This window comes from Zootermopsis nevadensis, unplaced genomic scaffold, assembly GCF_977971745.1.
Source record: "Zootermopsis nevadensis isolate Lab colony 2312 unplaced genomic scaffold, Znev_1.0 Znev_ptg000022l, whole genome shotgun sequence".
In the NCBI taxonomy this organism is placed as follows: Eukaryota; Metazoa; Arthropoda; class Insecta; order Blattodea; family Termopsidae; genus Zootermopsis; species Zootermopsis nevadensis.
This window is the reverse complement of record NW_028259154.1, coordinates 15,261,022-15,274,029: the sequence shown is the minus strand read 5'-3', so window position 1 is coordinate 15,274,029 and position 13,008 is coordinate 15,261,022. Positions and strand designations below refer to the sequence as shown.

At 34.7% G+C, this 13,008-nt stretch overlaps 2 protein-coding genes across 3 annotated transcripts in view; both read left to right on the top strand.

Annotated features, from left to right (window-relative positions):
- Positions 1 to 7,608, top strand: part of LOC110839737 (ribosomal protein S6 kinase alpha-5) — a 212,077-nt gene extending 204,469 nt beyond the window's left edge. For both annotated transcript variants that reach the window (XM_087353988.1, XM_087353987.1), the window contains exons 13-17: positions 525 to 719; positions 1,553 to 1,703; positions 2,273 to 2,487; positions 3,125 to 3,230; positions 4,256 to 7,608. In XM_087353988.1, coding sequence (XP_087210114.1) covers positions 525 to 719; positions 1,553 to 1,703; positions 2,273 to 2,487; positions 3,125 to 3,230; positions 4,256 to 5,040 — 1,452 coding nt within the window. In that variant the 3' untranslated portion in view covers positions 5,041 to 7,608. The remainder of the gene's footprint in view (positions 1 to 524; positions 720 to 1,552; positions 1,704 to 2,272; positions 2,488 to 3,124; positions 3,231 to 4,255) is intronic.
- Positions 7,609 to 9,128: 1,520 nt separating this feature from the next.
- On the top strand, positions 9,129 to 12,500 carry CSN8 (COP9 signalosome subunit 8). The gene is made up of 4 exons (XM_022084228.2): positions 9,129 to 9,313; positions 9,394 to 9,464; positions 9,625 to 9,803; positions 12,043 to 12,500. Exons 1-4 carry the CDS (start codon positions 9,251 to 9,253, stop codon positions 12,291 to 12,293), a joined length of 564 nt encoding a protein of 187 aa, XP_021939920.1. The 5' UTR covers positions 9,129 to 9,250; the 3' UTR covers positions 12,294 to 12,500.
- Positions 12,501 to 13,008: the final 508 nt, after the last annotated feature.

The window sequence follows — 13,008 nt, the reverse complement described above, 5'->3', positions numbered from 1 at the left end:
TACCTCCATTCTGTAATTAGCTTTCATCTTCTAACATCTTACTTAGGAAGCATTTCTGTCTGGAACCTTGTGATTTTTAATGTAAAATTTTCTTTGTTAATGTTTCATGTTCCATCTCAGAAATATGTTCCATCCATAGCTGTTTATATTTGTACATTGCATCTATTTGACTGATTGTTTTATTTATTCATTGATCAATATGCTTAAAATCTACCAAACTGCTGATGTTATACAGGAATCATGTTGCTTTTTGTTGTTTCTCTAGGCATTCATTACTTATATAAGCAGCTTGAAACAAGTGCAGACGTTTCACTGCTGTGCTATCCCATATTCACAAATGCATTAAGATGAAATACATAAATTATTCCAAATAATTCCATGCAGTTGTTTACGAGGATCAAGAAAACAAAAATGCAATGTAGATCTGATAAAACAAAGTTTAATCTTTTATGTGATTAACCCACTGCTCAATAAAAGAACTATCTTTAACATTGATGGGCAACCATTTTTGTATCTGCTTACAGAATCTACTCTTCACTGATAATTCAGACCAGGCTGATATCAAGATTGTGGACTTTGGGTTTGCAAGACTGAAGAAGGAGGAAGAGGTTATGTTCACGCCCTGTTATACTATGCATTATGCTGCCCCTGAAGTGCTCAGTAATGGCACTGATGGTTATGATGAGAACTGTGACCTGTGGAGCCTGGGTGTTATCTTGGTGAGTTCATTCAGAGTACTCTAGCAAGATAAAAATGTATAAAATAAGTGAGAATGGAAGAATGCTTAACAGAGGATTAAAATAACATTTATATGAGAGGCTGAAATGAAATCCGTGGCGTAACAGCTCCAGAGGGCCAAAGTCGACTAGCTTGACTGCTGGCCTCACGTTCACATGCCTAAGCAGAGGTGAACGATCATCCAACCAGATATAGGGTGACGTGTGGTCAGCACGACGAACCCCCAGCCATTGCTAGTTTTCATGACCGGATTACGCTACCCATTGTAGCTCCCCAATTTCCTCACGATGCTGGGTTGGCACTGGTCCCATACACTGGTCGAAAGCTCATGAGAAAATTTCTTTTCCCCCGAGACTTGAACCAGCGCGCATTCCGTATCACCGGTCCGAAGCATGATGCCTCAGACTGCGCAGCTATGGCACGGGATGCTTACATGAGAGGCTGCTGTCAGTATATAGTGTTGAAGTTAAGAGCTTAAGTAATTTTACTGAATTGTGTTCATTTATAAGTAGCGTTCCACAAGTTAAGGAGCGCATGAGGGATTAAGACAGTCATATCAAGATTGCATTAGAATTTTATTGGTAGGGAGAAATAGAAAATGCATATTAATATGAAACATACTGGTTTATACTTACTTTTAAGATGGCTGTCTTCTGTATTGGTGTGCCCTGTTGCCCCGATGATGGAGGCAGCAAACACCTCTGAAATGTTGGTAAACTTCTACCAGACTACATGGGGAAACAACCCAGATGACAGCCATCTTCATTCTTGCTGTCATTAAAATCTGAAATCTCACATTATATTTTATTTACAGTATACTATGTTGTCTGGCCGCGTCCCATTTCATGCCCGGTCAAGAGATGACAGTGCAGCAGCTGTAATGTCCAGGATCAAGGGAGGAGAATTTAATTTCAATGATGATGCCTGGACTCATGTCTCTGCACAAGCCAAGTATGTGACCAAAGGTAAGCATTGTCATAAATATGTAAAAATTCAAAGTAGACAGGAGAATTATGAATCATTGGGTCACACTAACTTAGTTGACAAATTTATTTAATTTTCCTTAAACTCTGTTTATGAACAAAATTGTATTAGAAACCACAACAGCAATTCTTTTTAAATAATGTAAAATTAATATAAAATGGTCTTCACAGACCATATTCTGTCTGTGTCATCTGTGGAACCTCATTTTGATACTGTTTTTTTCCATTTTATATCTGTGTAAATAAAATTTTTGAGTTTGGATTGATTGGAGGAGGTGGATAGGTGAGTGTATGGACTATCGAATGAATGAGACTAAGACATTCTCAAATAATAGGAAATACTTTCTTCTAAATGCTATGGGTTTGAGTTATGTTATTTATACCTCATATTATCATACATTGCAGATAATGTTTGTTAAATGAACTAATTGCCTAAGAAAAACTAATTTGTATAAGAAAAATGTCATGTACTTAATTTAAACAGCTCCAAAATGGAATGTTACGCAGTACATGCTAAAGAAATGTATTGATACATGTGATCCTTGTTACAGGTCTGCTCACAGTTGACCCCAGGAAGAGACTGCAGATAAACGATCTACGTAACAATGAGTGGTTACAAGGAAATAATTTCAGACTCTACCCTGCAACACCACTCGTGACTCCAGACGTCCTTACTTCTGGATCCTCGGCTCGATCAGCAGAAATGGGTGTGAAGCAGACATTCAGTGCTTTCCTCCAAGCACATCGAGAAGGTTTCAGGCTACAGGTCAGTTGTGTGAATTCTCTTCCGGTAGTCTGTTTATATACATACTCTGTCCATCATAAAGTTATTATTGTGTTGAATATATTGGAAGAGAGGTGTGATAACAGATATCAATACAGTGAGTAATTATCCAAAGAAATTACTGGAACAGGAAGAAACAATGGCTAAGAACTGATTTTTAATAATGGTTTTTAAAGTATTTTACTGCTGGGTATTGTGAGGTTTTTAGAATTTGAGTGAAATGGTCATTCTTGTTCTAGAAGTAAATTAGCTCCTTTTAATATTGTTTCACTCATGTCAGCGGGTGGGAGTTTCCAATAAATGGACTAATGAAGAGGTTAAAGGAAATCAGGATTTAGTTTATCTGAATATAAATAATAGGTGAGTGCTATCAGTTTCACTAGAAAGAATTGTTGAGTATGGGCATGTTGAACAAAACCAGCTTCTTATTTTGTGATCAAGTAAAGCTTTCTGTTTCTCCAACATTTTCATAGCAGTTGTTACTTACAGTAGTCTGTGGGGCTAATGAGTGCTTTCCAGGGACATTCTTTTCATTTTATATGCCTGTTTCTTTGAAAGTCACTTCTGACTGTTGTGAAATGTGATTGCAACAAGCTAACAGATATTTTATTGTGGCCAGGATGTTATGAATGCCAAGTTGGCACAAAGGAGACGCATGAAGAAATCTTCAACTGATGCTCGCAGCTGTTCTACCTCCAGTAGCTTCTCTACATCCAGTTCTTCAGGTGGGATATTGTAATTTCATTTCAGAAGATGTCATCTTATACAATTTTAAAAGTTTTACTCAAGTCTGTCCTTTTATATACCCAAATTTATGATCACATTCCTATTTTTTCTTCCATCCTATGATATATTTGTTGTTTTGTGACATTTTTTCCGTAGTTGCAGCTACAGTACTCTGGGAAATTCTGCGGTTTTCCACCTTTAGACCATAAGAATCTTTCCATAATCTTGAGGATTTTTCCCTTTCCTTCACCCCCTCATATGTAATTTTATCTGTTCATATTTTTCCATTTTTACTCCTCAAGTATTTAGTCTCAACAGTCTGAATATTTATTCAGTGACTGCTAGTACTTCAATCGGCTTACCCAATTAATGTTCTGTGATATCATATTTGTTTTCCCATACCATGTCAAAATGTTTGTGCTTTTTCTAAGAAAAACGTAAGTACTTTGTCAGTTTGCAAACATTAGCTTAAACCATTAGTTTACCACATTCTGGAATTAAACCTTTAAGTGACAGGTTGACTTTGGCTATAATCTGATAATTAAACTGAGAAATTTTGGCATTTCTGTTATGTAAATCTGATTTTCAAAAGAGTGCATTTGTATGAAATAGGAAGGTAGTCGATAATTTGTGCGAAAATAGTGCAAATTTCTGTATTGTTTAATTGAATTGAATTACCACTTCCATAAACATATATACTCTCCCACACAATGGTTAAAGAAATTACAGATACTGGAACATCTTTTATTTTGGCTTATGATACTTTGTAATAGCAATCACCTCAGACACACACTGTTTATCTCTTATGATAAACATTACAAGATATATGTGCCTATCATATTGGCAGGCAGGCATCAAAGGAAATACATGCATCAGTCTGTTAAGCATTCATCATGTGTCTTATTGCTTTGATGGGCAACTCACCTTATACAAACATTTATTTGCTATAGGTTTCAGTTTTGAAGTTTCGGTGCAGATATTACACGAACAGAGACAATATAGGCTATGAATTTGACATTTGCAGGTAACTCATCCATCCAGACACCAGTGAAGGTGAATCCTTCAGGATCAACAACATCTGTAAGTGGTGGATTGCTAAAACGTAAACGTGTCAGCAGTTCACAAGAAGATAGTGGTAAAGTGTTCAACTTTGGGGAAGCTCGTGTACGTGAATACCTCTGTAGCCTTTCATCAGATGACTCTAGCCACTGCTCTAGGTCCCCTGGTGAAGGATCAAAAAACATTGCTAGAGAATCAACTGAGGTTGCACAGCCAGTCATCTTCTCACCAAAGTGGAAGAAGACTGAAGGACCTGAAGAGATGAGAAGTGTTCCTTTGTTTGAAGACATTTCAAGTCAAGGAAGTGTAGAAGTGTTTGAAAATGTTACTGGAAGAATCTCTGGTGGCATCAGTGTTGAGGCAGGGGAAAGGTTTTCTTCAAATGATGATGCAGTATCTGTGTGCATTATCTCAGAGGAACAGCAGAAAGAACAACAGATTAGTCCCTTAAGAGAAAACACCAAGCGCATGTCGTGTGATAGTGACTGTGTATCAGTATCGGGTGCAGCGTCTGTGACTGGCGGTCAATCCAGTGACAGGTTGGAAGGACCATTAACTCGATCACGAAAGCGACAAATGGATGATTCATACAGCTCAAGTTCTGTAGGAAATGGCAGCTGTAATGGAGGCAGTAGTGAAGATGGTAAAGTTGAGAAACGTAGGAAGCACCATCTGAAGCGACACCATCGACACCGACATCATCGTGGAGGGAAAAGGGTGAAGCGAATCGCTACTATTACTGTTGAGTGAACCTTTGTGTGCCACCCATCATAACGTTGAATTCTATTGACAGCGGACTGATACCCATACCTAAGACCTTTAATAGCAGAATTGCTATGTTAGTGCCGTATTAATTCTGTGGCAAACAAAGTGTGTGTTGAAAGTAACACAGAATTTTTTCCAAGAATCAAATACATTATGCAATAATCTAGTATTGTACATGAAACTGCATGTATTCATTAAGATCAAGCATATAACTCATCTTCTGGAACAGTGTGCTTAATGAAAATGCAACTGCAAATTTTCTATAGCAGAAATATTGTATCTATTGTTTTATTCTTCAATTAAACTGAATAATGGACATGCATAATCTGAACACAGTTAAATGACTCTTATTATTATAATTTTTTGTTTTTGTGTGAAAGTAATTTATGCTCTGTTATTTTCCACTTAAGAGATGATGGTTATTGCACATTGCATGGACAATCTGATGTTTAGTTTGCAAGTGTAAGAGCCCAGCAGTAAGGGGATATGTGCAACATAACTACGGTGCTTTACTGATGTGCCGTTAACGAAAAGAAGTATTTTTAAAAATGAGAGAACTCTATGATGTGTTAGGTCACTGCACACACAGACACAAATATTTTTTTGTACCTGTTTTAGTCTAATGAGATGTCATAATATATATTTTTTGTAAGAAACTAGTCGAAACGCACAACAGAGAACTCTATACTGCGGGAGCAGGACTGTTGTAGTAGAGTAAGTGGCTTTTAGTAAATAAGAATTTATTCCAAAGGATTATGAGTTTCAGTGACAGCCTTTTTATTTTTGTTTATACATATGCAGTTTGCATTTTTTATTGCAAGGTTCACTGTTTAAATTGCTTATTAACATATTACATGAGTCACAGTTTGGATTACAAGGGCTCTGGTTTGAAATGTGATGAAAGGTGAATGATTGTAATGGGAAATACAAGTGAAGAATGAAGTTAAACTGTTAGACCTATTGCCCTGGAAGTTCAACATTATATTGCCACATATCTTACAATCTTAAAATTTTATTTCTTAATTCATCTGTTTTAAGCAAAGGCAGTTATTTTTGGGAAGTTTGTGGACAAGAATTATTTAAAAACTTTCCATGCAACTATTTAAACTTTAAGCATATTGTTTCTTGTACTCTTAAGCTAAGTGATGTCTGCCAATCAAGTAGAATTTGATTGACTATATTTTTGTTTCTTTGACTATATGTTTGTCAGCTTTGTTAGAACAACATGGCTCAGGGCAAGGAATGTTCTAATCCTAATGAGACCATATTCTGCAGATATAGTAGTTAATTTACAACACTAGAGCATCAATGAATCTTTCCCCATGGCAATTAATGTGTTAGTGGAAGGAAGGTGTAGCGGTGATTTTTAACACAAAAGAGCATTTCTTTTTCTCTTATTAGTTTAAATTCTGAAGAGGTGCACTTTTACAAAATAGATTATACAACTGACCATTCTAATTGAATCATTGGATATGTATTTTCTTTCTTAAAACTTGCAAAGAATATATAAATTTAAAAAAAAAATTAAAAAAGCATTTATTTTGAGTGTCTTGGGTACATAAGAATAGCACAGATATATAGAAGTAAGAAATCATTTCTCTAATGGCATTGAATATGTCTGTTTTGTGTTTTAAGTAGATATTGACATCGTCATCAGATTGTATTTACAAAATGGTTTATATTGCAGTATTAATAAATATTCCTGTGGTTGCAATTGGACTCCATCAATTATGAGCACAGCCTGTTAATGAATTTTTGAAATGTTTCCAGCAGAGTAAAGTGTTATGAAAGTGTGACACATGGAATTTACAAGAGAGAGCTACATTAAGTAGCTGCAGCTTTAACTGGGTGGCCTTATCTGGCTTTAGCCTGGGTGTGCAAATAAGACATACCAGTTCATAGATCCTTTGTTGTGTGTTTGAAAACAGTCAGAAAATAGTTGAGAAACATTTTCATTCTTGACATAAAATCTTGTAACAGAAACTGTTGAAAGTAGTGAAAATGTGAAGTGAGTCAATTATTTTCAAGTGTTGCCTTTATGGGAATCAACAAGAGCCATAAATAAAGAAATATGAAATTGTAGTAAAGCAATATATTTTTAAATCTCATCTCAATTAATATTGCAATGCGACGGTAATAGCTCTACCTATTATCGGCTGAGGTGACAAATAAACAGTCCATGTTATTGGTTTGCCTTAACATTTTCAAGTCTAAACTGTGATTTAAGATGAATGAAAGTCACATTATAAGAACTATGTCCTAATTTATGGATAAATATTAGTATTTTATAAAAACAATTTTAACTTAAAAAAATTAATTGTGTGACTGAATCAGGAATGCATATAGAATTGCTTGTGATTGGTTAGGGTCATTGCAACCGACTCCTCCCAACTGAAGCATAACATGGGCCAAGTTCCCATCAGTCTATCACTGGTATTTATTTCCAAAAATATCATAATATAATGTAATATAATATATTCATCAAAGTTTGACCTTAAAATGTTATGTATATAAGATAGATGTTGGGATTTAAATAAAATGTTATATATATAATTCACAATGAGTATGAATATTGTTCCATGTATCAGAAGCTTGCTTTTAAAACCTCATATGTATGAATCACTAAATTTTCCAGAACGTAGTACAAGTATTATATAAACTTTCATATAAGGTTTTTGAAATTGCTGCTAGGGGCACTATCTGTAGTAGAGTTATATTTTATTTAAACACATAGTGGGCAATTTTATGTTTAGAAAACATTAAATATTATAATCTGACAGCAATCAGACATACAAGGTTTTTAAAGTGAGACAGTGTTGTGTATTATTATGTCTTCCATTCCACAGGGATATCTGCTCCATATTCCTGTACTAGTAGTATTCTACCTAGGATATTTGTCATTTTCACTCAGTTCAACCAGAACGTAACCAAATATGGAATACACTGGAATATGACAGTATGGGTCAGATATTTCTACCTTCCATGCCCAAATTACCTGTTCCCATATGATAAAGTTAAAAAAGGTACTGCTAAACATTTTGTGTTCCAAAAATGACTGTCTACTGGGATGTTGTGCTATTTAGTCTGGCAGAAATTTACCATAATTTCAGAGGTGCATACTGCCTCGATCATCAGGGCAAAGAATAACACTGATGATGTAGACAGAATGCATCTTGGTCAAAGTACAAGGTACAACATTACAGAAGACAGTCATCTTCATACTCACTGCTCTGAGAACCTGACCAGTTCATCAAGTAAGAAATCCTTTCTGTGGTATAACTGAACAGATTTTAATACAGGTGTAATTGTTTATGATGATTGGGTTCTCAAGGTTTTGAATTTATTGTAAATTGTAGAATGAGAAGAAAACAGGTCCTGCTCATATGAGAAGAAAAACACACTGCTTTAAACAGAAGCAGTTTTTCAGTAGTCCTGAAGAACAGATATTTGGATTGTACCCATTTAAAATAAAAAAATAGTCTCATTTCAGCTAGTCACATCTTTACAGACATTTATTCTTGATTACTCCTCTACAACGAAAGAATATTTCTTCAGCATAAGTTTCGCTTACTAACATTTTGTAGAAATATTCATTGCCAAGCACTTTAAATGATAGGTATAGTTTTGATACACCAATAAGATCTACTTTTTTCATAGCAGGTAATCCATCTGAGCAATCATGGTCTGAGTACGACACATTTGGAACATACTGTCTCCATTTTATGGTTTTAAATCTGAATTACTTTAAAATATTGATGTCTATCTACACGCCCACACGACGTCACAATCCACAACACGTAAAATATAATTTGCTATTCTAACGTAGTTTGTAAGAACAATATTAGATGGCAGGATGTCATACACTGAGACTCGTGCCAACATCTAAACAATATACCTAAAGATCCTGGACCTACAGCACAACTGAAATTTATTTGAACTCGTATTTTTTTCTGATTGATTTGGCTAGGCAACTAGATAGAAATTTATTAAAATCTTGGGGAAGTGAAAATTTAATTACTGGGCAGTTAAAATTCTTTTACTACAGGAATTTTATTTTTTCAGTTGTGATCACAATGAATCTCTATTATGGTCTGAAGCTGTAAGATTTTGAATGGTTGCCGTCCAGCTACTGTTCGGGTAGGAGAGGTTAAGATATTTATTGTGTTAATTTTGTGTGTTAAAACGACACGTTAAAATGGTTACAGATACAGAAAATATTAGAAAACTCGCGGAAGATTTAGAAAAACAAGAATTAGATGTAAGTTCTGATATTTATAACCGAACTGCTGTAAGTCATACTGACTTCATAGGTGTAATGAACATGACATGTTGTTTCAGGCTCCTGGTGGCATTCCAACATCGCAAGTGTATGCTCAGCTTCTTGCCATATATTTATACCAAAACGACCTGTACGTATAATATGTAAACATACAGCAGTATGTTCGTAGTAAGTCTGTTGATGTTTAAATTGAATGTTCTTTCTTTAGGTTATGGAAAATATTGGTAGGAACATTAATGTAAAAATACCATGATTGTTCATTGTAATAAAACTTTTCACATTTTAAATAGGTGCAATGCTAAGTACCTGTGGAAGCGAATTCCACAAAATGTGAAGAATTCACATGCTGAACTGGCTCTCATATGGAAGGTAGGACAGAAAATGTGGCAGCGGGACTTTATGGGAGTATATTCAGCCCTTACTGTTGATTGGTCAGAGAATGTAGGACACATCATGCAAGCTCTTTTGGGTGAGTTGTTTACTACCTGTGGTATTTTATTGTAACTATATTGAAATCCGTAGTTACAGGTTCATGATGATTCTTGGCTTTGTTATAATTTAGATTTTGTAGTAGCTGATAATATGTAGTTTGACAAGACAAAAAGAACTTGGTGTATTCCAATGATTTACAGATACTGAGTACATAATGAAGTCTTCTCGGTGACTGTGTTAGAAAGTAGTTAATAGCCATTTCATAGACTATCTTTGCCTCCATTGTCAATGTTGATTGGATGAGGGACACAACTGCTAATTGTGCATGTACTCATAGTTGGCCATTGTCTGAGGGAACTTTAATAGGGAGCAGCCGGTCATGTAGTCCGACATCAAAATTCTTGTTCCTTGACCTGGACAGTCTAGGATAGAGTAGAATTTATGCACATTTCACAGATCTTTCATAGACTAAGCCAAGGATATAGAACATGTCATAACATAAATACAGTACTTGTTTCTAGTACAAATAAAAATAGTTAGGTCAGTGATAATACAGTCAACTACATGTTATTACAAAAATAATTATGCAAGAAAGCATAACGACTATAGTTTACATGTATTTATAATAGCTGATAATTCTTGGTTGAGGTAGATTCATCTTTGGAATAGGAATAGTGAGATAGGAGATATTCTTTTAGTGCTGGTGTGAACTTCTTTATATCGTGATTCAGACTCTTTGTAGTTGGGGCGGGGGGATGTTTATTGAATAGCTTATTTCCACTATAGTAAACTCCTTTTTGATATTTACTGAGTAGTGTTTAGCACATGGAGGTTATATCTGCATCTTGTAATTATATTGTGGATATCTGAGTTTAATATTTTTCTGTGTATCCACTGTAATTGACAAGAGCAATAATTTACTGGCAAGTGGAAGAACATTAAATTCCTTAAATGATTCCCTACATGAGGCTCTCCCTTTTGTGCATGCCATTATTCTAATGATTTTTTTTTGATGTAAAATCCTTTTTTGCTGTCTGTTGAGTTTTCCCAGAAAATAATTTTAATGACTTGACTGAATGGAAGAAAAGGAGACTAATTTTAAAGTTTCTGTTTTTAATAGTTACATGACAGTCCCCATAGCAAAGCATGCTGAGCTTAGTTTAGGGATAATGTATTGAATGTGTGTTTTCCATTTTAAGTTATTGTCAATTTGTTGGGCAAGAAATATTGTTGGTTTACTTTTTCAGTTGTTTTATCCTCACACCCTATACTTAGATTAACACAATTTTTGTTGGTAGTAGAAAATTTCATGAAGTTTGTTTTATCAAAATTTAATGTGACTTTATTGATTTTAATCAGTTTGTTCAAGGTAACAAAGTCATTGTTCCTGCAAATTCTGAACAGTCATTTTCTGGATGTGAATTAATAATATTAGTAAAATATGCAGAAAGTATTGGTTTAGACTGAGAGTTAAAGGTTGGTTGTAAATCAATGATATATATCTGGAAAAGCAGAGGGCCAAGTATTGATCCTTGAGGAACTCCATGTTTCATAATGCCTAAATTTTAATAGGTGCTGTTATTTGAATCTGGTGATTTTATTTTTCCTTGTTGCCTTCTGTTATGAAAGTATGATTTAAACCACTTACCAGCTATATTTTAAATTTCATGAAAATATAGTTTTGACGATAATAATTTATGGTTTACAGAATCAAATGCTTTAGGAAGATCACAAGATATTCCACTGATATGCATTTTATTATTAAGAACCTTTAAGATATCATCAGTAAAATTGAAAATGGCTTTATCAGTCAGGAAACTTTTCTTAAATCCAAATTGTTCACTTGCAAGGACATTTTTTTTGTGCAAAACTTTCTCAAATATTTTAGAGATGAAATTGGTCTATAGTTATGCATCATGATCAGATAGTCCATTTATAACTGATTAAATAGAAATATGTTTCTTCCTGGAACTGTCTACAAAATATCAGTGGTAGTACTGGAGTCATTTTGAATTATTGTGGGGAAATTAACTGTTGATATGAGATTGAAAGATGCTAGTTGGGAGTTTTAGACTTTGTGGCAACTTTCAGTATGGTAATGAATATTAACGTTGCCACAAATGACAAATTTTGCTGTAGGTATACAAAGATAATTTATAATGCTTTCTAACTCGTTTAAGAAGTGTTCAGAATTACATGTGGGAGCTTTTTTGTATTAGCCTATGCTACTGTTTGAATGAGTATAGCAGAGTTTGAAGTAGTGTGTGTTTGTGCAGAAAATGTCCGCAAGCGAGCAGTGTATCTAGTCTCCCATGCATACTCATCCATCAGCATAGATGACCTTGCAGCATTTGTGGGGATGCCAGTTGAGCAAGCTGTTTTAGCAGCAACAGATCAAGGCTGGAAGGTTGATACAGGCTCTCATATGGTGAAACCTTGTCGACCCAGTGACAGTCCAAATCAAGGGGCCTCCAGTGAGGACCAGCTCTACAAGCTCACTGAGTTTGTGTCTTTCCTTGAGAACTAAAATGTTGCTAGTTGTAGGTAATTATGTGTGTGCAGCAGTTATTTGACAATTGAATGAATGTGAAGATATTTAATATTTTATTTTAAAATGTGAGCTTCATGTTATCAGAATCACATCTTTGATTAGAGCTGTAAACAGAAACATTGTAATAAACGATTCTGTAGCGTGCTAATAATGTGCTAGTATAAATTAGTCCTTGTTGTTTAAGACTGATTAGTTTCTTTACAGTCATATTAAAGAGTTTCTTCCCTTACATTTTTCAGAAAATTTTTAGGACTTTGAATAATCATATTCCATTATTTTATGATGCCTGTTTGTGTCCTGGCACTTGGCATATTGACTTATCTTGCACCATTCACTGGGATGCATTGTAGTACATTTTATGAAGAACAGTTTGCAGTTACCTTTGTTTCTATTATTCTTTCTCTGCCTCATTGTTTCTTTCCTTCAGTCTATTAATATTTTTGCCCACAATTGAAAGCATTGTTTGTGTGACACAAGTGATTATCTTGATTTCATCTGGCATATAGAAGCCAGTGAACTATGTTTCAGGAAACTTTTATTACAAATGGCTTTACCTTTTGTTACTTCCAGAAAATATACTGCGTTTCCCCATGATTTCTTTCTGTTGTGTTGGGGCAATAAAATTAAGGTTCATTCTCCGCAGACAAAAGTTAATATTTTTATTTTTCGGAAGTAATAGACCAGTTTCACA

What these genes read in the sequence shown, in the direction of transcription:
- CSN8 (XM_022084228.2), top strand. Translation starts at nt 9,251, where the DNA reads ATGGTTACAGATACAGAAAATATTAGAAAACTCGCGGAAGATTTAGAA. An exon ending in TAGAAAAACAAGAATTAGAT is followed by an intron (nt 9,314 to 9,393) that starts GTAAGTTCTGAT and finishes ATGTTGTTTCAG; the next exon opens with GCTCCTGGTGGCATTCCAAC. An exon ending in TATTTATACCAAAACGACCT is followed by an intron (nt 9,465 to 9,624) that starts GTACGTATAATA and finishes CATTTTAAATAG; the next exon opens with GTGCAATGCTAAGTACCTGT.